General features: G+C 54.1%; 3 protein-coding genes across 4 annotated transcripts; all 3 read right to left on the bottom strand.

Annotated features, from left to right (window-relative positions):
* Positions 1–3,743: 3,743 nt before the first annotated feature.
* On the bottom strand, positions 3,744–10,259 carry SMO (smoothened, frizzled class receptor). The gene is made up of 12 exons (XM_037389735.1): positions 9,684–10,259; positions 8,513–8,718; positions 8,103–8,312; positions 7,848–8,020; positions 7,431–7,650; positions 7,200–7,323; positions 7,024–7,116; positions 6,715–6,823; positions 6,334–6,519; positions 5,823–5,971; positions 5,601–5,735; positions 3,744–5,443 (listed from the first exon to the last, which is right to left on the bottom strand). Exons 1-12 carry the CDS (start codon positions 9,940–9,942, stop codon positions 4,902–4,904), a joined length of 2,406 nt encoding a protein of 801 aa, XP_037245632.1. The 5' UTR covers positions 9,943–10,259; the 3' UTR covers positions 3,744–4,901.
* A 2,149-nt stretch (positions 10,260–12,408) lies between these two features.
* Positions 12,409–16,601, bottom strand: TSPAN33 (tetraspanin 33). Of its 2 annotated transcripts, none has more exons than XM_037389736.1 (8): positions 16,424–16,601; positions 15,404–15,461; positions 15,068–15,198; positions 14,911–14,985; positions 14,717–14,812; positions 14,177–14,305; positions 13,555–13,716; positions 12,409–13,287 (listed from the first exon to the last, which is right to left on the bottom strand). In XM_037389736.1, the coding sequence occupies exons 1-8, from the start codon at positions 16,526–16,528 to the stop codon at positions 13,186–13,188; spliced, it is 858 nt and encodes a 285-aa protein (XP_037245633.1). In that variant the 5' UTR covers positions 16,529–16,601; the 3' UTR covers positions 12,409–13,185. The 2 variants fall into 2 exon arrangements, with proteins under 2 accessions (XP_037245633.1, XP_037245634.1); XM_037389737.1 differs by having other exon boundaries at positions 15,068–15,195.
* Positions 16,602–18,342: 1,741 nt separating this feature from the next.
* LOC119149147 lies at positions 18,343–22,875 on the bottom strand. The gene is made up of 2 exons (XM_037390118.1): positions 22,632–22,875; positions 18,343–21,062 (listed from the first exon to the last, which is right to left on the bottom strand). The coding sequence occupies exon 2, from the start codon at positions 20,948–20,950 to the stop codon at positions 19,184–19,186; it is 1,767 nt and encodes a 588-aa protein (XP_037246015.1). The 5' UTR covers positions 20,951–21,062; positions 22,632–22,875; the 3' UTR covers positions 18,343–19,183.
* Between the last annotated feature and the right edge of the window lie 3,511 nt (positions 22,876–26,386).

Genomic DNA, 26,386 nt, shown 5'->3' with positions numbered 1-26,386 from the left:
GCTGGGGATGGGCATGCTGTGCATGGTGGAACCAAGCTGGACCCAGTCTACCCCTCAGTGCCCACGGGCCTGGCTTATAGGGTCCTGTTTTGAAGGGACCCATATGCCTGTGCTGCCTGGGAATCAGCGTACATAAGCCCCCAACAGGGAGCATATCGTAGCCCAAAGGTGAGGGAAAGTGAAATTAGACATTGATGTCAGGCATTTTGTAGTCGTCTCTATCCCCTTTGCTTCCTTGGCACGTGATAACCAGAGATGGAAGAATGGAGGAAAACCCCAGGTAGACACATGAGTGCTCTTGTGCAGACACCCGTACTTTGATCTTGCACAAACAAAGAAAACCCAGGTTTTTCTCCACCACAACAGCTGCAAAATCAAGCGTGGCTGAACCATCCGGCTCGTGAATTGCCGTATTGCCCTGAAATCCTCCATCTGACCACACTGCACTGTGGGGAATGGCTGGCATCGTGCAGTGATGCCTGGGAGGAGACCGAGCTGGTTACTGGGTCAGCAGAGCCCCAGCCACTTTCACGGTCTGGATTTGCCTGTTCCTGTGATGTTTGGTCCTAAAAAAATCAAGCCAACAGCCAGGAGCGTGCTGGGGTTAGTGACGGAGGGCAGGAGTGCTCGGCACAGATCCTCTTTGCTTCCCTGATCCTAGTTAAAAGCAGCCCAGCCTCTCTTAACAGGGATGGTGTGAGCTCCTGTAAAACCCCATGGCACACAGTGATCTAGCCACAGAGCACCGCTACAAAGGCTAAGCCTTCCAGAGATGAAGAGGGGGGGGTGGGGTGAAAGGTATTTATATGGAAGTTTTTCAGTTCTTTAATCCCCTACTGTAAGCCAACAGACACAGTAGTCATTTTACCGATATATATGTAAATAATCCCAAACTAGAAGTCGATACCACACTATATTAGCTCTCCTAATTGTACCTCCTGTATTACAGACAGGAATTTAAGATGATTCAGCCTATATCCCTGCCTAATGGCATTTGGACATTTGATACGAGCAATCCAATTTTACTGCAGCTATTGATTTGTTCTGGCAACGTCCCTGCGACTGGCGTGTGCTGTCGTAGTTTTCATTCATTTAATTACGGCAAAGGCAACTAGATGGCCAGCTAGCACCGACATTTGTCCGTGAGGGTGAGTGGTTAAATGTACTCATAGCGAATATTATCCAGATTCCTTGAAACCTCCCTGCCTGGCCCTGATGAACACTCTCGAGGGTGTCTGGGGAGATGAGTGACCCTCCTGCACCTCCCAAAACCACTTAAAACGCAGAACAGTGGGACAGGGGTGCATGCGTGTGTGGAATTCCTCTCCCTGCACTTGATTTTCATGAAATCTTTGCAGTCTTTACCTACAATTTTCTCTGCCGAGAACAGCAGAGTACTGTGCCAGGGGCATGCCCGACAGACAGACAGACATGCACAGGCATGTAATCCTATGAGCCTTGTTTCCTTAGGAAATCGGCTTAAAATAATAACTGGAAGATATTAAAGCTGTTTCACAATGGGAAGGCAGGCAGGGGGAAGAGGAAGGGCTCTTCGCTCCTTTGTAATGTAAAGTGGAGCCTGAAATACTGCTTCTCACCTAGAGGGAAAAGAATAATAAATAAAAGGATGTTATTTACATGTGACCATTTGAGATCTTCCCTTTCTTACCTGAGGATACTCGATGTACAGCTGGGGAAATTAATTGGGTTTTGCCAGGCAAGGAGCTGAGCAGGTGACACCTGGGTCACCAAAGGGAGATTCATCCCTTGGGTCCTTAAAACTTGCCAGTAACCTTCCCCGATGCTGATAGAAATGGAGGGAGAAGATGCTCTTGCAGAGAAGTTCAGGGGACATGGTGTGGGGAGCAGGACCCTGTTCCAGCCTTGTCCTTGTCCCTAACAAAACTGCCCCAGTCCTGGCATCTCCTCCACCGGAGCTGGCTTGGCCAACCTGGGACTGCCTGGTCCCAGCATCTCCTCCATCGGAGCTAGCTTGGCTGCCCTGGACCTCTCCAGTCCTTTTCCAGGTCCCACATCACACGCATCAGTGCCGCTGTGGGCAACCGCACAGCTTTTGCTGCTCACATTAGTGCTTTCCTGGCTGCAGTTTCCCTACGAGCAGCATCAGTCAGGGTAAAGCCACGGTGGTGGCTGGCAGCCGCTGCACTACCCTGTCCCCATCCTATGGCCAGAGGAAAATGCCCTGGAGCAGAAAGTGGGAGAGACAAGGCAAAGGCACCTCCCTGCCTTCTGAATTCTTCTGAATTCTTACTCCCCTGCAGAACCTGACGCCGAGCAGTGTACACCACCATGAGCACCCACGGTGCTGAGCGGGACCACCAGCCACTTTTGGGTGAGGATGCTCGGTGCTCCCAGCCTGGTGCCAGGGCAGGATGCTCCCAGCACAGCAGGTGTAAGAAGTTGGTCTGAATTTGTCCCTTGCCGGGCATTGCATCCCTTTTAACCAAGATGTTTTAATCATAACCATTTAAATGCGGGGGGGGGGGGGTTGGTGGTTGCTTCTCATTTTTCCCACTAGAGCAAAGAGCTGGTTCCACCTTCTGAACCCTCTGTGAGGAAGATGCGGTGTTGCCCAGGATAAATCCTTTTAAAAAGCCACTACTTTGTCCTCGTGTGCTGAATTGAGGGGGCTTTTTTGGTACCTGGGGGAAAATAGAGGGGATGTGGTGCGGTCAGGACATCTGTTGTTTCCAGAATGAAGTATTTTAGCTTTTTGTTTCAAAACGGTATATACATAAACTATATATATATATTTAGGAACAGCTGCTACAATTAGGTTTTCTTTTCAAAAAGACTCAAAAACAAAATATAGATCGTTTAAAAAAAAACCAAACACAAAAATATAATAAACATTTTGTTTCGCCCCAGATAAACCAGCCTTTACTCTGGCTTCCTGCTGCTCGCTGGCCCCTGTGCAGAGCCCCGCGACAGCAGCAGAGTGGGGTCAGCCCACCCCACTTGCCAAAAACCATCAGGGAAAATGCAATTTTCACCAGCCAATTCCACTCAAATTTCAGAGGGACACCTGGTCTCCGGGATAACCGAGCACCTGCATGCCTCACTCACAAGTGAAATAAAAAAAGGCCACTTTCCAAAAGCAGCATTTCTCCCCAAAAGCACCAGTCACACAGCCCATTGCCCAGCGCTGTGGGCAGTAGCAGTGCCTGCGGGACCCCACTCTGGTCTGCACCCAGCAGCACCCCAAAACCTGGGCCACCCCACTGCAAGTTTGGGGATATTTAAACCCGTAGTGCCATCTGCTGGCAAAGGACCCCCCCAATATTGCTACCCAAGCCCAGCGAGTGTCCCCCGTAACAGTCCCCAGAGCACCCACAGACCTTCCCAGCCCCTCACACCTGCCGTCTGCAGGGAGGTGGCCAGGACGGGGGTATTACAGCAGTTTAAAGCAGTTTTTAGCAATTTTTAAAGCAGTTAAAAGCACGTTTTAGCAGTTTTTAAAGCAGTTAAAAGCAGGTTTTAGCAGTTTTAGCAGTTTTTAAAGCATTTCTAAAGCGGTTTCTAAGGCAGTTTTTAATGCAGTCTAAAGCGTTTTTAAGCACAGTTTAAAGCAGTTTTTAAAACAGTTTAAATCAGTATTTAGCAGTACTTAAAGCAGTTTTTAGCAGGTTTTAAAGCCGTTGGAGCTTTTTTAGTAAAAAAGGACAAAAACCTGCAACATTTCCTCGCACTCAAAACCTCCCCAAAGAGCCCAGGGCAGCCGCTGGCAATGGAAACTTGGCAAATTTAATACTGATACAGGAGGGTTTTCCTTTACACAGCAAAAATTAACCCATGGAGGTCACCGGGATAGAGAGAAAGCCAGGAGCCTATCAGGATTTAATATAGATGTGTACAGGGATAACGGACAGATACAAAACACCAGCAGGGACTGGAGTCCTCCTACCTCAGGGTTCGGCTGGGTTTCCTGTAACTTGGGGAGGGGAAACGGTTCTTAAAAAAAATATATATAAAAAGCTTTGCTCAGGGGGCTGGTGCACCTGGACAGCAAAGGCAACCCTGACTCGCCTTGCACACCCTGGGGTTTTAAAGTTTCATATGGGGTTTTTTGCGTCATGGCTTCCCATAGTCAGGGACCAACATCTCACCAACCCTCCATTTTGGGTCTGGTTCAGCTCTCTGGGGAGCTGGAAGGCACTTGGGACCCCTGAAGAAATAGGGGTGCACCCAGAAAAGTGGGTGTACCCTGAGGATGCTGCTGCTGCCCCATGAGGCAGGGGGGTCAGCTCATCCTGCTCTTGGTCGCAGCACCCGAGTGGAGACCGTGCCCAACCGTCACATCTTGGTGTATTATACAAAGATTAAAAAATAAAAATACAAAAAACTATTGGCACAAGTGTTTGTAAGCTCTACGTACCATCTAGCCATGGGTGGGGGTGGAGGGCGAGCGAGGGGTGTCAGCGGGTCCCAGCACCCCGGGACACAGGACAAAGCTCACCAAAATCTACCCTGACCTACATTCACCTGCTGCCTGGTACCGCTGTCCCGGGGAGACCACCCACCCCCATTCCTACTGGTGGCAAAGGCAGCAACCCCCTTGTCCTTAAACCCCTGCAGGACCTGGGTGGTGTTTGTTCCACCGACACCCCATTTGTCTTCTCCTAGTGATGCCAGGATATCCCAAAACTGTTCTGCCAGTGTCTTGCCGGGCTGGGATGTGCACAGAGTCTAGTCTGGGCGATGTGGGAAGAAACACCATCCTCCAAGGGGAGAAATCAGCCATGGCCGAGCCAGGGGGATGCTTGGGACTGGCCTTGGCAGGACAGGGTGGGCTTCACTGTCCCCTCGCAGGCTGCCTGTGCTGGACGAGGCTTTGGGTCTCACCCCAAGGGTCCCTGTCCCCTTGCAACATCCCTCTGGGCTTAAAAGTCCGAATCGGCGTCCAGCAGCTCTGCTTCTACCAAGTTGGTCCGAGAGTGGATGGGGGCCAAGACAGCCCGTTGGCCCTGAGTCCTCGTCCCCCTGCCGTGGGGCAGTGTGCCAGGGTTGGGGGGCCAGAACAGACCCCCATTGTGCTGCTGGCACCTGCTGCTGGGGCCAGGACTCTCCTCCTCTGGGGATCCACTCTCAGGGCAGAAGGGGTTGCTGATGAGGTGGAAGACATTGGCTCTGCGGCAGCCATCCCATGGCCTCCCAGCAAAGGTGGCTTCAGGCTGGCTGGGCGGGAGCCCCGGGAGGATGTCAGGGGCAAAGGCGACCAGGCAGGACTGGGGGGGCAGCCGGGGCAAGTGAGGGATGGTGCTGGGGGCCAGAGGGGCTACAGAGGCCCCCAGGCAGTGCTCAGGGCCTGGGCACACCTCCTTCTTCTTCTTCCTCCGCTTCTTCTTGCGGCTGCTGCGCTTCTGCAGCTCAGGAGATACATCAGCCTCCACCACCCAGAGGCTGGCTCTCTCCTCCGGTGGCACTGCAGGACACAACGGGACAGGTGAGAGCAGCCACATCCTGCCCTGTACCTCCCCACCAGCCCCAGCCCTCTGGCTCTGCCTCCCCACACATCCCCAACACCCCTCAGCCTGGTTCGTTCCCCCAAGAGATGGCCCACGCGGTCCCCAAGAACTTGCCAGGCGTCGCCACAGGCGTCACAGAGATGTCCTGGGGCAGGATAGCCCCTCTCCTGGCCACCATCTTGGTAACGTGCTGGGCCCACGCCGAGGACACATCAGCAGACGGCTCATTGATGTCAAATGCTAAGCCAGCTGCAAGAAGAGGGGAGCCCGGTCAAGGGCAGGGACTTTAGGGGCCCCGGGGTGCCGCCGAGATGACCCCCTGCCATGGATACATACCCACAGGGCCATCGTGTGAGACTGTGTGCATGCTGAATGACAACTCCTGGCCTGGGTCACGCAGCAGCTCCTTGCGCTTGGAGAAGGCCTTCGCAATCATCTTGCTCTTCTTGATCCTCTTGGGCTGGTCATCACTCTGCCCAGTCAGCCTGGGGACATGGCGGCTTAGAGCAGGGACACAGGGTGGCCCAGGCACAGGGACACACAACCCCAGGCATCACAGCTGGGGGCAAAGGGACCCTCCCCATCTCCCTTTCCCCCTCTGGACAGGGACACCAAGGGCTGGGGACTGCGCTGGATGGCACCCCTGGGGATGGAAATGTCCAACAAACGGGATGTGAGACACCCACAAAGTGGGAGAAGCCACTCCATTCCTGAACCACTGTCTGCTGTGAGCCCACAACCCATCGAGCTGATGGACAAGAGTCTGGGAATGACCTCCAACATCTCAGGATGTTGGATGGGGCAGGAAGGGCCACACGCAGCTGTGGTGACATCCTCGGGGTCCCACCTGCACCAGGTGCGTTTCCAGATGAGCAGGGTGGCCTTGGTCCAGACCCAGGTGCTCATGGAGACCCCGGTGCCAAACATGGCAAAGAGATTGATCTTCTCCACCAGCAAGCTTGGCCGGTTCTTGATCTCACAGTCTGGGATGGGTTTGTTGGTCTGCGTGGCAATGGTCACATTGGCTTCGCACCTATGGGGACAGACGTAGGACAGTGGCCATAAGGAGGAGGGCACCAAGGATGCCCCACAGCTCTACAGAGTGGAGATGCGGTGGCAGTGCTGGTGGGAAACTTGAAGGTCTCCACCCTCCAATGTCCCCTGCTAAACACAAGGTGCCAGGACGCTGCAAACATCCTGCTCGCTCTCCCATCCCTGTCCCACTCACAGGACATATTCCCGAAAGCTGCGCTCCCACTCTGCCTGGTTGAAGAAGTCGTAGAAGTGGCAGCCAAAAGTAATGAAGACGAAGCCAAAGGCCAAGAAGCCAAAAATGCCTGGAAGAGAAGCAGGACATCCCTGGTTTAGCCTGACCCCAGCAACACTAGGACAAAGATGTTGCACCAGCATCTTCACTACAGCTTTGTCCCCACTGCAGCCACCCCTGGGAAGGTGGGGCTGTCTGGGTTCTGGGGACAAAAAGTCCCCATTCCCACTCAAATTCCCAGAGAAGTGGTGCCAATGGAGCCCTGCTTACCCAGCCGCAGCATGGTCTCATTGATCTTGCTGGCCGCCTTCTCACTCAGCAGCCCGGGATGGTTGCTCTTGATGGAGAAGAGCGTCATAACCCCTGCAGTGGAAGGATGAGGTAGTCAGGGTGAGGGGGACACCCACAGTGCCCCTGTCCCCATGCTGGGATAAGCCCACACCTACCCCGGATGAGGAAATAGCCCCCTACGATGAGGACAAGCCCAATGGGCGCCAGGACGAAGCCAGCCCGGTAGTGGTAGTTCTTGTACCCCACAAAGCAGATGCCGCTGACAGAGTCACCATCCACCTGTGGCAGAGATAGGGACAGAGGAGCTCAGCCAGCTGTAGCCACCCCTCCCTATGCACATCATCCTGGCAAGGAATTGCTGGGACATGGTATCGGGGTCCTGTTACCTGTGCCACAGCCAGGATGGCAACAGTGAGGACGAAGGGGATGGACCAGGTGATGAGGTGGAAGTAGGAGGTCTTGCCCAGCAGCGGCTGGTAGGTGGTCCCCAGCGCCTTGAAGGAGGTGTGCCAGGCATAGGTCAGCATGACGAACCAGATGACACCCGACATCAGTGAGTAGTAAACGATGACAAAGATGATGACGCAGGAGAGCGTCTCGTTGGAGCTACGTGGGGGGAGGCGAGACAGGAGTGTCACCAACCTCCACCAAGGGGACAAGGAGGAAGGGGGTCTCTCCTGCCCCAAGAGTGGAGCATCCTCCATGCTCCCAAGAGGCCAGGAAACCCCCAAGAGTCCTCCTTGGTCCCAGGGACACCTCTTGGCACGTGGCCATGGTGGGATGGTGACAAAGGTGACACGTACGTGGGTTCTCCCAGCCGCATGGTGCCATCAGCCCGGCACACGATCTCATTGCGAGCACCATCCATGAACTGCGCCAACCAGCCGATGCTGCCGACGAAGAAGCAAGCATTGACATAGAAGAGGATAACGGCAGGGTAACGGTTGGAGTTCCTCCAGTCAGCGACGAATGTGGCCTGGTGGAGGTGGAGGAGTAAGGGACAGCTTGGTGCCCAGTCCCCTTTTGGGGACACCTCCCCATGTTCCCCCGCATCTCACCAGGGTGAAGAAGGTGCAGAAGATGGTGACAGAGCTGAAGGCAGCGATGTAGACATGCATTTCACGGTGCTCCTTCTCGGTGAAGAGTGGATTCTGGCACTGGATGCCGCAACCCTCCACGTCCTCATACCAACTCTTGGGGTTGTCTGTCCGCACCAGTGGTGCCTCACACTGTCCTGAGCTATTGAACTTGATGTTCTGCACCTCATTCTACCAGAGGAGAAACAAGGCTGTGAGGAGGAGGAGGCAGCACCCCTATGGCGAAGGCTGTGCTGCCAGGGTAGACATCAGTTCCCCCATGGAGGGCTGGGGACAGCTGGCGTTTTCTCACTCCCGCTGCCCTGTGGGGATGCGGAACCCATGGCAACACAGTGGGGCATCCCCCCTTCCCCATGTCCTCCCCGCCGTACCGGGCATCCCTCAGGGAAGCGATCAGGCGTGCACTTGAGGAAGTCGGGCCAGCCACGCTCACGCTCCACGATGGTGCAGGGGGCTCGGGTGGCCTGGCAGAGGGTCTGGCTGGGCAGCTCCACCTGGCCATCCTCACACTTAGGCATGTAGACAGCACAGAGCAGGGGCTGGATGACATCCCAGCAGCGTGGGGCATTGCGCAGGCCTGTGGGGACAGTGCCATCACCGGACCCGGCTCATGCCATTCCCTCAGCGTGTGGCCGCATGGGGATGTGGGGCGCGATGGGATGGGGCAGAGCCCAGCAGCAGCAGCAGGGAGCACCAGCACCATCCACCCATTAGCTCGGTGCAGGCAGTGCCCAGATCCTTCTATAATGCCTCTGGGGCACCGTGCCAAACACCAGGTGCTACCCCGCTCCACTGCCGTAAGGGACTCAGCCCCGGTCCCCTGCTATACTGCTCTCTCTCTGTGCTGTACCCAACCCCAGGCCTGCTTCCCTGTCATACAACTATCTATACTGTACCCATCCATGATCCGCTGCTATACTGCTCCCCCTCTATACTGTACTCCCCCTATACTGTCCTGTGCTCCCTCTGTGCCCATCCGCAGTCCCCCTCCCCTCTATAACGTACCCTGTCTTCCACTACACTACTGCCCTCATGCCTGGCCTCCTACTGTGCTTCACTCCCCATCACTGTACCCATCACCAGTCCCCTGCTATACTGCTCCTTCTCTATACTGTACCCATCTCTTGTCCTCTGCTATATTGCTCCATTCTACACTTTATGTGTCTCCTGTCCCCTACTATCCTGCTCCCCCTCTACACTGTACCCAACCCCAGGCCCCCACTATACTGCTCCCCTCTATACTGTACTCATCTCCACTCCCCAGCTATACAGTTTTCCAAACTGCACCGACCCCCAGACCGCTGCTATATGGCTTCCCTCCATACCGCACCCACCCCCAGGCCCCCACCATACCGCTGCCCCTCCACACCGCGCTCAAGCCCCCTCGATACCGCACCCACCCCTGCCCGCCTCCACAGCGCTCCCCGGCGCCCCGCGCCCCTCCCCCCGCCGCCAGCGCACGTCCCGGGCCTTTCCCAGGCTCCCGCCCGTGCCCCCCTCCCCCGCCCCGCTATACCGCGGGACCTCCCGACCCGTCCGTACCTGACCAGAGCAGGAGCTTTCCGTGAGCCTCCTCCTGCGAGGCGGAGTCGGCGGCCAGCAGCGTGGAGGTGGCGGCGTAGGGCAGCGCCGAGCCCAGGCAGGCGCCGTAACGGAGCCGTTCGCAGGGCGCGGGGCGGCGGCAGCGCTCGGGAACGGCCGAGGCGTTGAGGAACGGGGCGGCGGGGCAGCGGCGGCCACCCAGCGCCAGCGCCATGCCTAGCGCCAGCGCCCACCGCCACCCGCCGCCCTGCGCCGCCATCCCGGCCCGCACCGGCGCTAGGCGGGCGGCCCGGCCCCGGCCCCCGCCATGCCCCGACGCCCTTTGTTGAGCTCGCCGGGAGCGGAGCAGGGCCGCTCCTCCTCCTCCTCCTCCTCCTCCCTCGTCCTCAGCGCGGCCCGGCCCGGCCCGCCACGGCCCCGCGGCCCCCGCCGGGGCGGGCTGAGGAGGGGCGGGCGGCGGGAAGGGGGGCACAGCCCGCTTTTGATGGAAAAAGTGGCTTTTCGTGAGGAAAAAGTTACTTTTTTTTGGAGTGGGCGGGGAGGGGACGAGTTTTTGAGGAGGAAAGCGGGGTGCTGAGGAGGGGGATCGCGCGGAGGGAGGAGGGAAGAGGGTGGTTCTCCCGAGGGGGGGCTGCGGGAGGCGGGGGGGAAGCGTTGGGTTTTGTGAGGGGAAAGTTGGGTTTGGGTAGGGAGAAGTGGCTTTTGGGAGGGGAAATGTTGCTTTGGAAGGGGAGGAGTCGCTTTTTGGAAGAGAAAGTTTGGGTTTCTTCGGCGAGAAGCTAGATTCGGGTGGAGAGAAGAGAGGGCTTTGGGAGGGGGAGGTCCGTTTGGAGGGGGTAAGTCGCTTTTTGAGGTAGTGAAGTGGGTTTTGGGGAGGATAAAAGTTGTTTTGGGGAGCAAGAAGTTACTTTTGGGGGTAAAGTTGCTTTTTTGGATAGAGAAGTCACTTCTAGAGGAGAGAAGTTTTTTAGGGAGTTAAATCGCTGTTAGTGGAGGAAGTTTGGATTCGCAGGGCGGGGGGGGGGGGGGGAGTCACTTTTTGGGAAGGAAACTCGCTCTTTGGAGGCAAAAAGTTGCCTTTGGGGAAAAGCAGCCACTTTGGGGGAACAAAAGTTGCTTTTTGGGGACAAAAGGCACTATGGGAAAGAGAAATTTCTTTTTTAGGCAGAAGGCCACTTGGGGGGGCAGAGATAACTTTTGGGGGAGTAAAAGTAATTTTTTGGAGGAGAAAAGTTGCCTTTGGGGAAGAGAAACCACTTTTTGGGGCAGAAAAGTCAGGTTTGGGGGAGAAAATGCACTTTTTCAGGACAAAGGACACTATTGGAGAAAAAAAGTTCCTTTTTGCAGATAAAAGTCACATGGGGAGTTACTTTTAGGGGAAGAAAAGTCACTTTTTTGGGGACAAGAGTCACTTTTGGGGGAGAAGAGTCACTTTTGGGGGAGGAAAAGTTGCTTTTTGGGGAGGAAAAGTTGCTTTTTGGGGAGAAGTCACTTTGGAGACAAAGTTTTGAAGGGGAGAAGCCATTCTTTAGGAGAGCAGCAACTTTTTGGAGATAACTTGCTTTTGGGGGGAGAAGTAGCTCTTTGGAGGATAAATTTTTTGGGGAAAAGTAACTTTTCAGGGGAGGAGAAGTCACTTTTTGTGGAAAGGTATTATTCTTTGGAGAAATAATCACTTTTGGGGGAGAGAAATTGCTTTTGGGTGACCAGCCACATTTTAGCAGGGGCTGAGGTAGCTTTTGCAGGGAAGATAAACTGCTTTGTTGGGGAGAAAAGTTGCTGGGGGGTGGGGGTGGGGGAAGCTTTTTCAGAAGTTACTTCTCTGGGTGAGAAGTCTCTTCTTGGGGGAGGCAATGTCACTTGGGGGGGCATTGTAGGGACAGTTTTGGGGGCATTTTCCCAGAGCACCCAGCTGATGGATGCCAGAGGGGATCATGGGCAGCTGGGAGCTGGCCCTTGGCTAATGCTGGTGCAGTATCAGGCCCGTGCAGCCACTCAGTCCCCAAGAGCCTCACACCACCTTGGGCAAAAGCCAAGGGGGGGGGGGGCGCAGAGTGGCCAAATTCAGTGCAGGGAGGTGACAGAAGGGCACAGACCTGCTGGGCCCTGGCCTGCTTCGGTGCTTCCCATCCTCACACAAAGGGCCAGGCACCGGGCCACATCCCAACTCCCTCTGCAGTGGGGCAGTGCAGGGGGACCACCCAGCCCGAGGAGAAGAAAAAACAAAAAAACACAACAAAAATACCTCTACCCAGTTTTTGACAGCTCCAAAAGCAACAGCAACGCTGGGGCCCACAATGCTGTGGTGGGATGGGGAGGGAAGCAGCAGCACATCCCCCCTCCCACCAGCACCCCAAAATTTTGCAGGCTTTTCCCAGGGGCAGGCAGAATAGGTGGGGATTTAGGTTCCCTCCTGCCCAAAGTCACCCTGTTGGAGAGGTGCTTGCTGCCCTGCTCCAAGCTTGCATTGCTGCGGCGGGTGGGGGTGTTCTCTGCTGTCTACTAGTGGGTTGTGCTGCCCTCACCCCATTCACCCCCCGATTTGGAGCCCCACAGGTGACCCCCACCAGCATAATACTGTTGAGATGATGGAGGCACTGCACAGGAAGGGGCTGGCATCCACTCTGTCCCCACCAAGCCACCCCCACAGCCATGGCATTGTTCCCCTGTGGCCTGTGTGTCCCCCACACTGTGACTGAGCAGCCCCCCCACAGAGCCCAGAAGGTCTGGCCTCATCTCTTTATTCTCTGTGAAAGCAAAGGGAAGCATCACGGCCCAGCACTGACCCCTCAAGAGGGGACACAGGGCTGTGCCTGTCCCCTCCTCAGTGCAGGGCTCAGCACCCTGTGGAGGGGTTTGAGCCCCCTGGAGCAGGGACAAGCCCCCTGCCCTTGGCTAACAAAGCACCCATGGGTAAGCCCTGGGCAGGGCATCCTGTTCCTTCTTCCAGGCACTCACCGGCAACAGCTCCTGCTCTGGGCCAGCGAGCAAGGAGGCCCTTGGATGTCCTCCCCAGGTTGCACCAGGACAGAGCTGAGAGGGTTTGTGGCACCTAGCGATGCGGGCAATGTCCCCAGTTCTCAAGTCCCGGGCAAAGGCAGCTCAGTGCACAGACAGACAGACAGACAGACAAACTCCCACCTCCAGCACAGGAGGAGGCGGGAAGCACGGCCAAGTGCAAACCTGCTTCACACATGGCCTGCACACCAGCTCTCAGTCCCCCAGGAAGGACAGACAGACAGACAGATAGATGGACAGCAGTTCACCGGGCACAGAAGCACAGCACATCCCAGCCTAGCCCGGCACCAGCTGCTGACAGCACAGAGTCCCCAGTGTCACAGCAGCCACCGCGCTTGAATCCAGGTATCCACAGCCTGCTCCAACCTCCCTCTGCTCCAGTAAAGCCCCTTTGGCTCTTCTTACAGATCCGGGGTTTGGAAAATCATTCTTGAGGTGCTGACTCCACAAGCCAGCACCACACCGCAGGGATGGGTACCAGGGCTCAGTACCAGGGGTCTGCCCGGTGCTGCTGGTTGTAGAACTGCAGCTTGATCTGGTCTCTGATCTGGTTGATGAGGATCTGAGCCAGCAGGATGCCCACCAGCTGGAGGGGGAGGAGGAAGAAGGGAGGAGGAAGAAAGGAGGGCTGAGGAATGCCAGGCAGTGCAACCCCTCTGTCCTATGAGCAGGTTACACAGCTCCAGGCGAGGATGTGCCCAACCTTAACACTGCTCCCCCTACCCCAAATCCTGCCCAGCCTCCCCAAGGCTGCAATTAAGATGTATTGCATCATTAAGGCAACTCCCAAGCAACACAGAGAGCAAAGCAAAGCTGCAACATGGTCCCTTCTTGCACGTCCACCACCACGTACCTGGGGGACAGCCAGCCCCAGGGCGATGCCCCCCAGCAGGAAGAGGTTGCTGTGGATCCAGTTGACCAGCTTGTCGATACAACCATTGGTGTAGATGAAGGTGCTGGCTTCCAGGTAGCTCATGGCCTGCATGCCCTGCCCACACATGGTGTTGATGACAACCTGGGATGGGAGAGACAGGACACAGAGGGGCTGGGGACAAAACGGGCCAGAGTGGGGTTCCCTGCCTCTTGGGGGGCAGCCGTAGGGCAAGCGGGAGCTCTGCCCTTCACCTTGATGCCAGTCAGGGTGTCTCCTGCCTCTGGGCCAGCCCACCTGTGCTGTCCCCAGCCACATCCCTCCAGCACTGAGCTCCCTCAACAACCCCAGACCCCAAAAGGGACAATACCCAGCGGCGGCAGGTTCCCTGCCAGCCTGCAAAAAGCCACCACCACACAGGGAAATTCACCCTGACCCCACCATGGCATCAACAAACCCGGGGACCACCCACTGGTGGTGGGTCCTCTCTCCTGGGGAGGGGGCTTCAGGCTCAGCACAGCCCCCAGGGATGGGAGATGAGACGTGGAGTGGGAGGTCCCCGGGCAACACCTGGGTTCCCTGAGGACAAGGATGTCATCCTCACCTCGCTGGTGTCCCGCAGGCAGCAGGAGAAAGGGACAGAGCAGCGCTCCCGGCTAGGGTTGGTGGCAGTGCAGTTGAAGTACATGTTCTGGGACCAGTCCTTGTAGGAGACACCACCGCAGCAGCTGAACTGCAGGGAAGGGTGTGGGGTGCTCAGTGGGGACAGGAACAGCAGGACAACGGGGCACAGGACTGCAGACCTCATGGACAGCAAGCGATGGCTCTCCCAAGCCCACCTACACCCAGCTTGCCCCATCACTGCTGTCTTTAGGGACAAGCAACCCGCTCCCAGCAGTTTTACTAGGCCCTATATAAACACAGGCTCCAACTGAAACACTGAGGGGTGTTTCCCCCTGCCCCCCCTTTTTCACCCAGCTCTCTCCAACCTCTGCCTGTCTGCATGGCTTCACCGTGAACGTCAAATTCTCGTGGAGGAGCCACCCAACATCCTCAACCTGGGGAACCCCACAGATTTAAGCCTGAGCCGCAAGCAGGAACAGATCCTCATCTGTCAGAGGGAGAGCCCAACACCCCCACCCACCTCCTTCTGCCCGAAGTCGATGAGGTTTTGCAGGTCCAGGTCATCCCGGTAATGCACGATGGCACCATTGATGATCTCACTGACCTTCCCACGTGCCTGCAGGGCAGGCAGCGGGAGGACATCAGCAAGGTTGTCACCCAAAAAGACAGGCTTGGGGTCATCCTGCCCCCCAACACTCCCCACCCTGGCAGTACCTTATCAGAGAAGATGAAGCCCAGCACACCAACTGCCAGTTGCAGGAGGAAGATGATGGTCAGGCAGACAGAGAACTGCAGGCGAGAGGAGCATGATAGCCGGGGGGCTGCGTGCTGAGGGCCTGCGGGGAAGCACCCGCCATCCCTGGGGACTCACCGTCTGCAGCAGGCAGATGTTCTCCCGCAAGGAGCCAATGCAGCCACAGAAGGTAATGAGGAAGATGAGGACTCCGACCACGATGAGCAGGATGGCAGGATCCACTGCCAGGCAGGCCATCGCCGCCTCTGCCGCAGGAAGCCATCACCGGCAGCCCCCCAGCCGCTGGCAGCCCCCTGTCCACTCCCCCAGTACTACAGATCCCCCGGGATCCTGCATCCCGCTCCCCTGAGGGGACACATCCCCACCATGGTGCTGGCTCCCCCAGCCAGGCAGGGGAGCACCGAGGAACCTTGCCATGTCTGTGTCCCCCCACACTGCGCCCCCCAACCTCACCTGCATGCTTCAGCAGCCGGGCGTAGACCCCCACTGCCACCATCGCCATCGAGATCATCTGCAGAGCATGACAGGGGGGTTGTGAGCCCCCCTAGGCACCACCCCGCTCCTGCACCGGGGGTCCTGGCTGCAGCCCCCCTGGAGTCAGGGCTACAAACAGGGCCCCAGAGCTGCACCCGCTGCCTCAGTTTCCCCTCAGCACCCTCAAAACACACCCATCTCATGGAGGGGACAGAGCCCATCGCAAGCGGCCCTGGCACGTCCTCCCCCTCACGTGGAGGTCACCCCAGTCCCCAACAGCCCTCCCCCACTCCGGGGGCCTGGACCCAGGGATGCAGTTTTTCAGAAGCAAGAAACTTCCTCAAAAAATGTGTTTTCAAACATGGAAACATCCCGCAAAAAAATGCCAACTCTTAGAACACCCCCCAAGACCTTATCCCCCCCCCCCCCCCCAACCCCAAAACATTAAAAAAAAAATCCAGAAAGACCCCAAAACATGGAAAACCGTGTGGCATCCCCAGAGGTGGCTGAGTCCCCTGTCACCATGCGGGGGGGGGGGAGCGCTACCTGTGTGGGGCCAGGATGGGGCCCAAAGGATGTTGCTTGGGTGGCGATGGCACCTGGTAGGTGGGTCCCCTGGTGGGGCCTGGTCCCGCACCCCCACTGCATGTCACCCCTGCGCTCGGGGGGCTCCCGGTGGCCCTGTCTTGGCCGTGGGGACACATCCCCCCCAAACTGCTGTGTCACCCCAAAGGGTGGGGAAAGCAACGGGGGCAGGGGGGCACTCATGAGTGACACCACGAGCAAAGGGGACCCCAAAAACCCTCGGAGGAGGGGGGCACCCAGCCTCCGCCCCCCAGCGACAGGGGGGCGTCCCGGGGACTGGGGGGTCCCGGGGGGGTCCCGGTAGGGTCCCGGGGAATGGGGGGCAGGGATCCCTGGGGGGTCCAGGGGTGGGGACAGTCCGGGGTCCCCGGTGAGCCCCAGGGATGGGGAGGGTCCCGCGCCGCCAGCACTCACCCAGAAGAGCATGTTAAAGAAGAAGAGCACGTACTTCACCAGAGGGCTCACGAAGGTGAAATCGTCCCCGTAGGGCCCGGGGCCGCCCACCGCCCGCCTCGCCATGACCGGGCCGGGCCGAGCTGCTCACTGGGGCGACAGACCCCACTTGCAGCCGCCAGCGCAGCTGAGCCTGGCAGCGTCCCGCCCCTTCCCTTTACCGCCCGCTCATTGGGCCGTCTGGCCTATCCTTCCTTCCCATTGGTTGCTCACCCTGTCGCTCGTTTTCTCCCCTCCGAGCGCAGGGTGTCGCCGCCGCACCTGTTCGCGGCGCCCCCGGGCTTAAAGGGCAGCGGACCCCGTTTATCAGTCGCGTGATGGGCCAGGTGGGTCCCCAGCCCTTCCCGGCTGACCCCGCAGTCCCACCTTCCCCAAAACTGCCCCAGTCGTGCTGTCCTGCCCCTGAGAGCCCCAGCCCTCCGGCAAGGAGTAGATGCATTTTGTAATTATAGTTATAATTGCAATTTATAATTTATTTCTTCAGTGACAGCCCTCGGGAAGGACGCGAGGAGACAACTGGGATGCAGGAGAGCCCTCATCCCTGAAACGCACCCAGCTGGGGAGATTCGGGGTTTACTTGAAAGGGTGTGACCAAGTCTCTGACCCCAAATTTACAGAAATCACCCCAAAACTGGCAGCGCCGACACTCTGTCTCCAGCAGCCTCAGCAACGTGGGGAAGCATGAGCCCAAAACGCGGCAATTCCCCTTACTGCTGCTAACATCAGCGATCAGTGTAAAAAACAGGAAGCGTTGGTGGATGTCTTTGTTTCCCTTTATTTTTGGGGGTCCAGTGTGAAGCCAGGGAGGAGGATGAGGATAGATCCTTCCTCCATCACAGCACTCTGCTTCATCCCCTCCATGCTTAATTTGCTCACCTTGTTTGCATTAATTACAGGCTCAGCCCAGGACATGAGGAAGCAGTGGGTCCCTTCCCGAACCAGATCCAAGCCTCAAATCCCATTTTTTGCTGATTTTTGGCAAATTGTGCATTTTTTTGCATCACCCTTGCAGTTTTCACAGCTGGTGTGGGCAAAGGCAAGATCTGTCACCTTGTCCCATCACCATGGCATGGCCGTGCCACTGCAGGGACGGGTCCCCTTTGATTGGAAGGAGCACTGCCGTGCAGTTGTTATTATTATATTTATAATTATATTTATTATTGTATTTATAATTATTTATCTTCTAGGCCAGGGTTCATCAAGGCTGGAAAGCCCCAGGGAGCAGCTGCTGGCATCAGCACAGCCCTTCCTGAAACAAGATGAGAACTTCAGGCAGAAGAACTGAAACCAAAAATCCCTTTCTTGCTTTTAGGGTCACCAAGGTGCCACCACAGCGATAGCACCCAGCCTGTGTCACCGAGGAGCCACTACCCAGCCATGGTGCGAGTCTTACCACCCAAAGAGGCATGTGCTTTGGGTGCTGCTGGAAGAAGCCCCCAAGGCCCCAAAACCCCACGGTTGATGCCTGTGGGTCTCTGGAGAGTCTCCTCAGGCAAGCCATGAGGTCTTGGTGGAGTTGAATGCTCCCTGGTCTGACAGAAGGGCTTCTTCCCCAGCAATGAAGATGAAGGTTCATGGATACAGCATCCTGCTGTCAGATCTACACATTGGTCAGTCAGACCTGTATGTTCCCCCAACAGATCTACATGTCTCCCATCAGTTCTACGTGTCCATCCATCAGATCTACATGTCCAGCCATCAGGTCTGTGTACCCCCAACAGATCTGTGTGTCTCCCAACAGATCTATGTGTCTACTCACCAGATCTGTGTGTCCTCCCACAGATGTACATCCACCTGTCATGTCCCACCAAGAAGGAGGGAGAAGTGACTCAGATTTGCTGATTCTTTTGGTTGGAAGAGGGTATGCACAACACCTGAGGTCCATAGGTAAACAAAGACTTTTATTCCATAGCTAGGCTCATTGGTAAATAATTGGGTACCCAAAATGCTTATCACTTGCCACATGTGTAGGGTTTTATGCCTTGTGTTACTTACTAGAAAAAGGTAAAATAATAAAAGAAAGAGAAGAAGAGAGAGAGATCACTGGTCCAGGTTCCAGTGTTGATCCAGCCAACAGGGGGGTCTCTGGTCTGTAGCAGTGCTTGTCCAGAAGGTTTTTTTCTTCTTCTTCTCCTATTTTTGGGCACTTGCCTTCCTCTTTTCTTATCCTTCAGTGTGGACCACCTCTTATTTAAATTAGTCTTGCTTGCTATGTAAATTAGCATGCATGCTCCTTACGGCCGTGGGGAGGGCAAGTCTTTTTGGTCTTGAATTGAGTCAGTAGTTGCAATCTCCCCCTGCTGCATTTACTTCTCCCCCTGTTACTGCAGATATCTGCTGCTTCTTTTCTGCCAACCTTTGGCAGGCTTTTCCCTTTTATCAGTCTTTTGTTAAAGTTTCGTTTGATCTTGCGAGTGTTTGAGACATCCCTCGGACAGGCTCAGGGGACTTCCACTCATTGTTCCCTTATCGAGTTTTGTCTCCTGCTGTTGTCCGCACCCTTCTGAGCTTTCCTTGGCATTAGATTGTTTGTTCTTCCAGTTGGTCTCCTACACTGCCCCATGGCTCAAACACTCTGAGATCCTTTTCAACTGTTCTGATCCATACATAGGCAACAGAAGGAAAAGAGGATAGTAGGTGAGAGATCATATATCTGATCACCATAAGCCCTACTACCAACGCTAAAAATCCACACAATATCATAAGGCTGATATTTACAAGTCATTTTCCCCGCCCTGTGAGTCCGAAAGATTTCAGCAGAGAGGTAATCCATGATCCCGAGCCAAGTCCACCAAACCAGTCTGCCGGTTGGATTGCTTGGAACAATTTTCCAGTCTTACTGGCGACTTCCTTCATCTTTGCACGTGCTTCTTCTATAGAGGTGGAGGCATTGTGGATGGTAATACAGCATTCTCCTTCTGTTAAATTTAACATTCCACATACCCCATGTTTTTTCAACAATAACATATCTAAAGCTAATCGGTTTTGCAGAGTCATCTTTGACATTTGTTGAACTTGTAGATTTATCTCCCCCAAAGCATATTGTGTCCAATTACTCAAAACATTTACCTGCCAAGTTAAATTCTTTAAAACATATTGATGTTTTTCAACGGCCACACTTGGCGCAAAGATTGCCTCCATTTTTAATGCAAACATTTGTCCAAAGGTATAATAATCAGGTATTTGTATTCCCGCAATTCCCTCCCTTGCATCTGCCGGGCTACTGAGATCTCTATGCACCCTATTTCGTCGAGATGTAAAATTAAATATTCTGGAGGGACACATGGAGGGGAAGCCAACAGAGCACTGCAGTCCAGCCATTTCATACATATTTAGCTGTGAATACAACTTGCCATTGGAACATGCCCATACCATTCCCCGTGGGGCTGAATACCTCGCCTGGAAACAATCAAATGGGTCGTCTCGAGGTATCTCCTGCTGCTTGCCATCAGAGCTCCAGACCTTCTGTCGATCTGGGTCATGCGTGATTGGAATGCCACAGGAGAGTGCTGTCTGGGGATCTTTAAAGGAGCCATTACATCGTTCATCCTGATTCCGATAACCATAATTGGGATAACCCCAACAAGTACACATATCCCGAATGAACGTTCTCAGTTCTGGAATATACCAAGTTTCAAGGGGGTTACCAGCTCCTGTAGAGCAGTTTAATACATGGGAACAGCTCAACAGGGGTTCCCCAATCGTGTCCTGGGTGACACTCCTACGTGGCCGACTGCCCCAACACAGGGTTTCCCCATTCGGAAGCTTCACTTGGTTGTGCACACAGGTTTCAACATCAACCTCCCACTGAATGGTGGCCCCATCAGGGAGGTCAGAAGTGGAAGACAAAGGATGGTTGGGGTTAAACAGTCGTTTCAAAGACCAGGCCCATTCATATCTGGTGTGATTTACAAGGTGAATTTTCCCTGGTTTATCAGGGATTTGTATACACCAATCTGTGTCCCAATGCACGTTATATTCATGTTCAAAATAACCACTTTCAGAGGGGGAATCCCACCATGGTACTATGGTACAAGGCACAGAAACAGAGGTGACATTATTTGTTTCCATATCAGAATTTTTGTTTAGAGATCGGTAACAAGTTTGATTCCACAGGTTTTCCCAAGTAGAATTGTTTGGGAGTTGATACAAAGCCCTTGAGTAGCCGATCCACGTCCCATTATTTGTCCACGGTTGTCCCTCTTTTTGTTCAAGAAAAGGGGATTCAATTATTCCCCATGTGATGTTCTCTCCCGTTCGGTTAAGACCTTTTAATTCATTTTCCAGTATTTTTGTAAGATTTAAACTAATCATTGTAAATTTGAATCCCTCTGCTGCTGAACCGGGGAGGGCAACACATATTCCCTGGTCTGTCTGGTTCCAGATATGCACAAAGCCTTGTATCAACTTCCAAGCCAAATTGGGGGATTCACCCCATGATCCCATTACCCCAACAGTGATGGACAATAAATAGGTTTTCCAATCCATATTTCCTTAGGTGCAATACAAAAAAATATTCCTAACAAAATCAAACAAACAATACAAATAAGAATCCACACCACGATCGTGAACCTGGGTCCCACGATGCTTTTTTCACAACCTGCAATATATATAAATAGAACCAAGAATGATTAAAAGGGCGGAACAATCCATCGAGCATGGATTTGATGGTCCTTTCCCTGGGTGTCGGTGGCTATCCAAGCATAGAAGTTAAGTGGAGTTCTCAGAGTCAGGGGTACCTGTCCCACAGAGGGTAAATCCACCAAAACAGTCCGTCCAGGATAATGAAGTGGTTTTGCTGGATCTTTGCTCTCTCTCTTCCCAGGGAGAATAGATGGGGGTTTCGGACAGAGTGCTGTGAGTTGGCAGCAACCCTTAATTCCCCAATGGCTGTTAACCTTAGTTACTGCATCAAATAAGTGTTGTGCCCATCTGGGGTCATGGGGTGTCCAGGATCATTTTAGGACCTTATCAGTGTGTTCCACGATACCATTTGCCTCAGGGTAATACGTGGTATGGAAAACCCACTGTATCATAGAATCGTTTAGGTTGTAAAAGACCTTTGAGGTCATCAAGTCCAAACGTTAACCCAGCACTGCCAAGCCCACGGCTAAACCATGTCCCTAAGCACCGTATCTACACTTTTTTTAAATACCTCCAAGGACGGTGACTCCACCATCTCCCTGGGCAGCCTGTTCCAATGCCTGGCCACCCTTTCAGTGAAGAAATAATTCCTAATATCCAGCTTAAACCTCCTCTGGTGCAACTTAAGGCTGTTTCCTCTTGTCCTGTCAATTGTTACCTGGGAGAAGAGACCGACCCCTTCATACTGTGCCCACTCCTGGACCACCCCAGCAGTGAAGTGGCTCCCATTGTCCAATTGAATTGATTTGGCTTTAGGCAGGCAACTAAACCTTTTACTGCATTGTCCCCTGTTGGTCACCAGACTGCCTCTGCTCGGGTCAGTCCTGAAATCACCTCAGTTCCTACCAGCACGTATTGTTTTCCCTCGAGAGTCAGCAGGGACCGATGCAGTCTACTCGCCAGGTGTCCCACAGCCCCTTATTGTCCCTCAGGGGTAGGGGTTGACCCTTGAGGGGGTTGCGCTCTCCCAGGCAAGCAGGGCATGAGCTGCATGCTGAGATGGTGTTGCGCGGTTCGCTTGTCACGGACCACCCCCTACTGATCGCTTCCTTAAACAGATCTTTACTAGCATGCAGCCATTCTAACAGTTGTTCCCATTTTTCTTCCTCACCCTCTACAACCACTCTTGCTAAGTGGGCCAGTCAGTCTACCTGGCTGCTCAAGAGGTGAGCTGGGTGACCCTTCATCCCTCATTAGTGGGGTGCGGCGACCCACCCTACTAAAAAAGACTTTTGTTTAGTGGTATTTAGGATTTCTTCCCATTTGTCACTGCCACGCTGGTATGCTATTAACTTCCCACTGGTTTTGTTCCCAAAGTGGGAACCATTTGGTACATCTCTTGAGCACAGCATATGAATTGGTGTAAATAAATATGTACGTATGTAAATAAAGGTTCTTTGCTCTCTGCTTCCCTGATAATTATGCTCCATGCTGCCAGTTCTTCCACCTGAGTGCTCCCCTTCCATTACTAGCCGATCCACTGAATCAACACCCAGCGCTACTGCTCAGGATGTCCATACCTTACCTTCTCTTCTAGAGGCTGTGTCAGCAAACCGTATGTTCTTTGGGTGGGATTCAAACGGAGGCGCACATATATATATAATAAATTTTTAAAATAGCAGTTTTGTATAGGAAGGAGGAGGCTCCTGGTCTGGGTGACCAGAGGGCGGCTCCTGTACCCGCAGCAGCTTGGGTGTCCCTTCCTCCACCTGGGCGCGTGGCAGCGGCGGTGTGACCGAGGGCTGCGGGCGCATGCGGCTGCCTCCCGCCGCCGCCGTGCCCCCCCTGCGGGGAGGGGTTCCGGCTAACACCGGTTTCAAAACCGGGAAGGATTGGTTGTTGCTGCCTGATTTTTTCTACTTCCTGCAGAGCGAGGCTAACCACCAAGAGGCCCTTCTCCCGAGCCGTTTCTTGGCATATTTACAACAGCAGGAGTGGAATCCGATGGGACGTGTGGGACCTCCTGGCCTGCCTTGCCGCGTACCTATGAGTATTCTGCGAATCACGACCCCTCACCATTCGACACAGAGCGGGTACATTGCCCCTAAGGCACGATATACCCTAGCCTCAACAATTAATTAACAACTTTACGGGTTTCCTAAAGAGTGGCAGCACTGTCTCTTGTCTCAGCTGGGAGGGAAGGCAGCGGTATAAAATGCACTGTCACTGCCATTGCAGTGGAGTCCCTGAGGTGTGCTGCTCTGGTGGCCCTGCTCTGGGCAGGGGGGGCACACCGAAGCGTTGTGTTATCCCAGGTGTTATCCCAGCTCTGGGCTCTTCCCCAGGCATGCAAGAGCCAATGCGCCTGCAGAGCCGAGGTCCCACTCCCCGGGCGGTGGGCACTGGGTGGTGAACACCCGCAGCCAGCTCCCCTCCTGGCACATGCTCAAACGTACACCTTGGGCCGTTGTTTGCAATCAGGATCAGTCACACTTAATTCTTACGGGTTCTTACCAGCCTCGGCTCCATTTAAAGACACAGCATCCTTTTATTTCACCGCCAGGTTCGGTGGGCAGGGGGCTTTGTTGGCAGAGGGCTTTCCTTGCTGGAGGGTGTGTGCTAATTAAGACAGTTCACACATAGTTCAAGTAATTTCCTCTTTGGTCTCATTAACCATTTAGTTCTCCTTGAGCTCACCTTGTTACTTCTTAGCTTGACATCCTAACAATGTCTATTCATTTTCCCAAGTCTATGTCTTGGTAACTGTTTGTAAGGGTTGATTAATATCCTCTTGGTTTTCAAAGCCTTTTGACCTTTTGTTTTTCATTGTAGATATTTCTTTAAAGTGAACAGTTCTTGTATCACCTGTGGGTCACCAGAGTGAGGCCACACTAACTCTGGGCATGTCTCTGGCCTCCTGCTGCTTGAGGTGGAGACCTATCCACATCAGATCCAATGCTGTTATCATAGAATCACAGAATGGTTTTGCTTGGAAAAGACCTTTAAGATCATCAAGTCCAACCATTAATCCAGCACTGCCAAGCCCATCACTAAACCATGTCCTAAGCGACACATCTACACAACTGTTAAATCCCTCCAGGGACGGTGACTGCACCACTTCCCTGGGCAGCCTGTTCCAATGCTTGACAACCCTTTTGGAGAAGGCATTTTCCCTGACACCCCATCTAAACCGCCCCTGGTGCAACTTGAGGCCGTTTCCTCTCATCTTGTCACTTTTTACTTGGGAGAAGAGACCGACCCCCACCTCACTGCAACCTCCTCCCAGGCAGCTGTAGGGAGCGAGAAGGTCCCCCCTGAGCCCCCCCTCTCCAGGCTGAACCCCCCCAGCTCCCCCCGCCGCCCCCCCCCAGCCCCTGCCCCAGCCCCTGCCCCAGCCCGGCTCTGGACACGCTCCAGCCCCTCAGTGTCTGTCCTGCAGTGAGGGGCCCAACACCGCACACGGGATCCGAGGTGCGGCCCCACCAGTGCCCAGTGCAGGGGGACCATCACTGCCCTGGTCCTGCTGGCCGCACTGTTACAGATACAAGCCAGGATGCTGTTGGCTGCCTTGGCCACCTGGGCACGCTGCTGGCTCATGTTCAGCTGGCTGTTGACCAGCACCCCCAAGTCCTTTTCCCCCCAGGCAGTTCCCAGCCCCCTTCCCCCAGCCTGCAACGCTGCCTGTGGTTGTTGTGACCCATGGGCAGGACCCAGCACTGAGCCATGTTGAACCTCCTACAAGTGGCCTCAGTGCATCAGTCCAGCCTGATCCCTCTGCAGAACCTCCTGCTCCCCAACAGATCAACACTCCCACCCAACCTGGTGTCATCTGCAGACCTGGTGTTGTCTTGTTATTGTGACTCCTCAGAAGGTTTATCAATTAAGACACAAGGGTACCGCCCCCATCACTGTAACAGCAATCTGATACAAGATAAAACCCCAAATCCCCCACCCCAACAGCCTGAAGGAGACCTAATGACCACTAAACCATGTCATGCCCATGCTCCCAGGTCTGGTGGCCAAGACCATGGCCATGTGTCAGCTGGTGTCAGTGGCAGACCCTGAGCAGGGGTGGCTCTTTGTGAGGGGTACAGACGTGCTGCTGGATGGTATTTACTTCATGTTTGATTTATTTAGGTTCATTAGTGAAAAACCAACACGTGATATTGCTTAACACACAAACATCTCCATGCTAGATGAGAGTCTACGTAATTATCATGTACAAAGTGATGGTTGTGTTGGAAGTCAAATGTTAAATTTTTAGATTGAAACACAGAGGGACCAAGACATGCCATGGTACAGGCACCTGCCCACCATGGGGGTGGGATCTTGTGCCAAGCCAGCATCACACGGGTGAAGATGGTGGGCTACCATCTTTGCCTGGAGTCATCATGGTGTTGGCTAAGTGAGTGCCATGGGTTGGAAGAGCAACTGATTTTCATTAAGGACTTAACTGGATTGACAGAAAGGGGTTGTGATCTGTACAGCCAGCTATGTCTTCTGGGCCACATGTGTCCCAATCATCACTAGTGCTCAGCCAACCATTACTCTGTAAATTGGTGAAAATTAGGACTGATTAAACTATCATATCTTTGGCATTTCATATTATTAACACCCCATGTCAACATGCCAGAGTTCCAGATTATAAAAAATATCATCATTTGTAATTGGACATTAGTTATTAGAGATCCATGACATGTCCCGTTAAGGATTGTTAGGAGCTGGTGTTCATTTGTCCCATGTAAATTGGGTGTGATCGCAATGCAGAGTTTAATTACCATGGCTCCTCTTCCCCACCCACGCTGAAGTTGTGCCCTGGGGCATCGTAATGCTTCAAAAAGTTGTGGCTAATAATTTGGGGTGCTGGGGAGTAATTACTCCAAATGAGGTTGATACCAGGATGCTTTGGGGCAGGTTCTGCTGACCAGCTAAATTTGGCGTCTAATGGTGGTGAAGCAACCCAACTTCATTACCCAGCCAAGAAACTGCATTTGTAAAGTGGGCAATGCAATTGCTGTCCCATCCTTGGGATAAGGGAATGAGCATTATTGTCATTACTAGGTATGACCTAATGGTTATACAATAACGATTACGAGAAGGGAAGGAAACTTTTTAAAAGAGTTTTCCCCCAACACCCTTCTTAATCTGGTACTCCTGATTGCCCACACGTTGTTTTTGATTCCAGGCTAATTGCCAAACAAGTAATTGGGATGAGGAATAATGTTGGACCAAGGATCCAGAGCAGAAAACTTGAGTAACAGCTGGTTTGCCTATCTGCTGCTCAGAAATGAGATGTTCATTCCCCTGATGGCTGACCACCTTCCACATGGAGCTTCAAAG

The sequence above is a fragment of the Falco rusticolus genome, chromosome 5, assembly GCF_015220075.1.
Source record: "Falco rusticolus isolate bFalRus1 chromosome 5, bFalRus1.pri, whole genome shotgun sequence".
Taxonomy (NCBI): Eukaryota; Metazoa; Chordata; class Aves; order Falconiformes; family Falconidae; genus Falco; species Falco rusticolus.
This window is presented reverse-complemented; position numbering and strand designations above follow the sequence as displayed.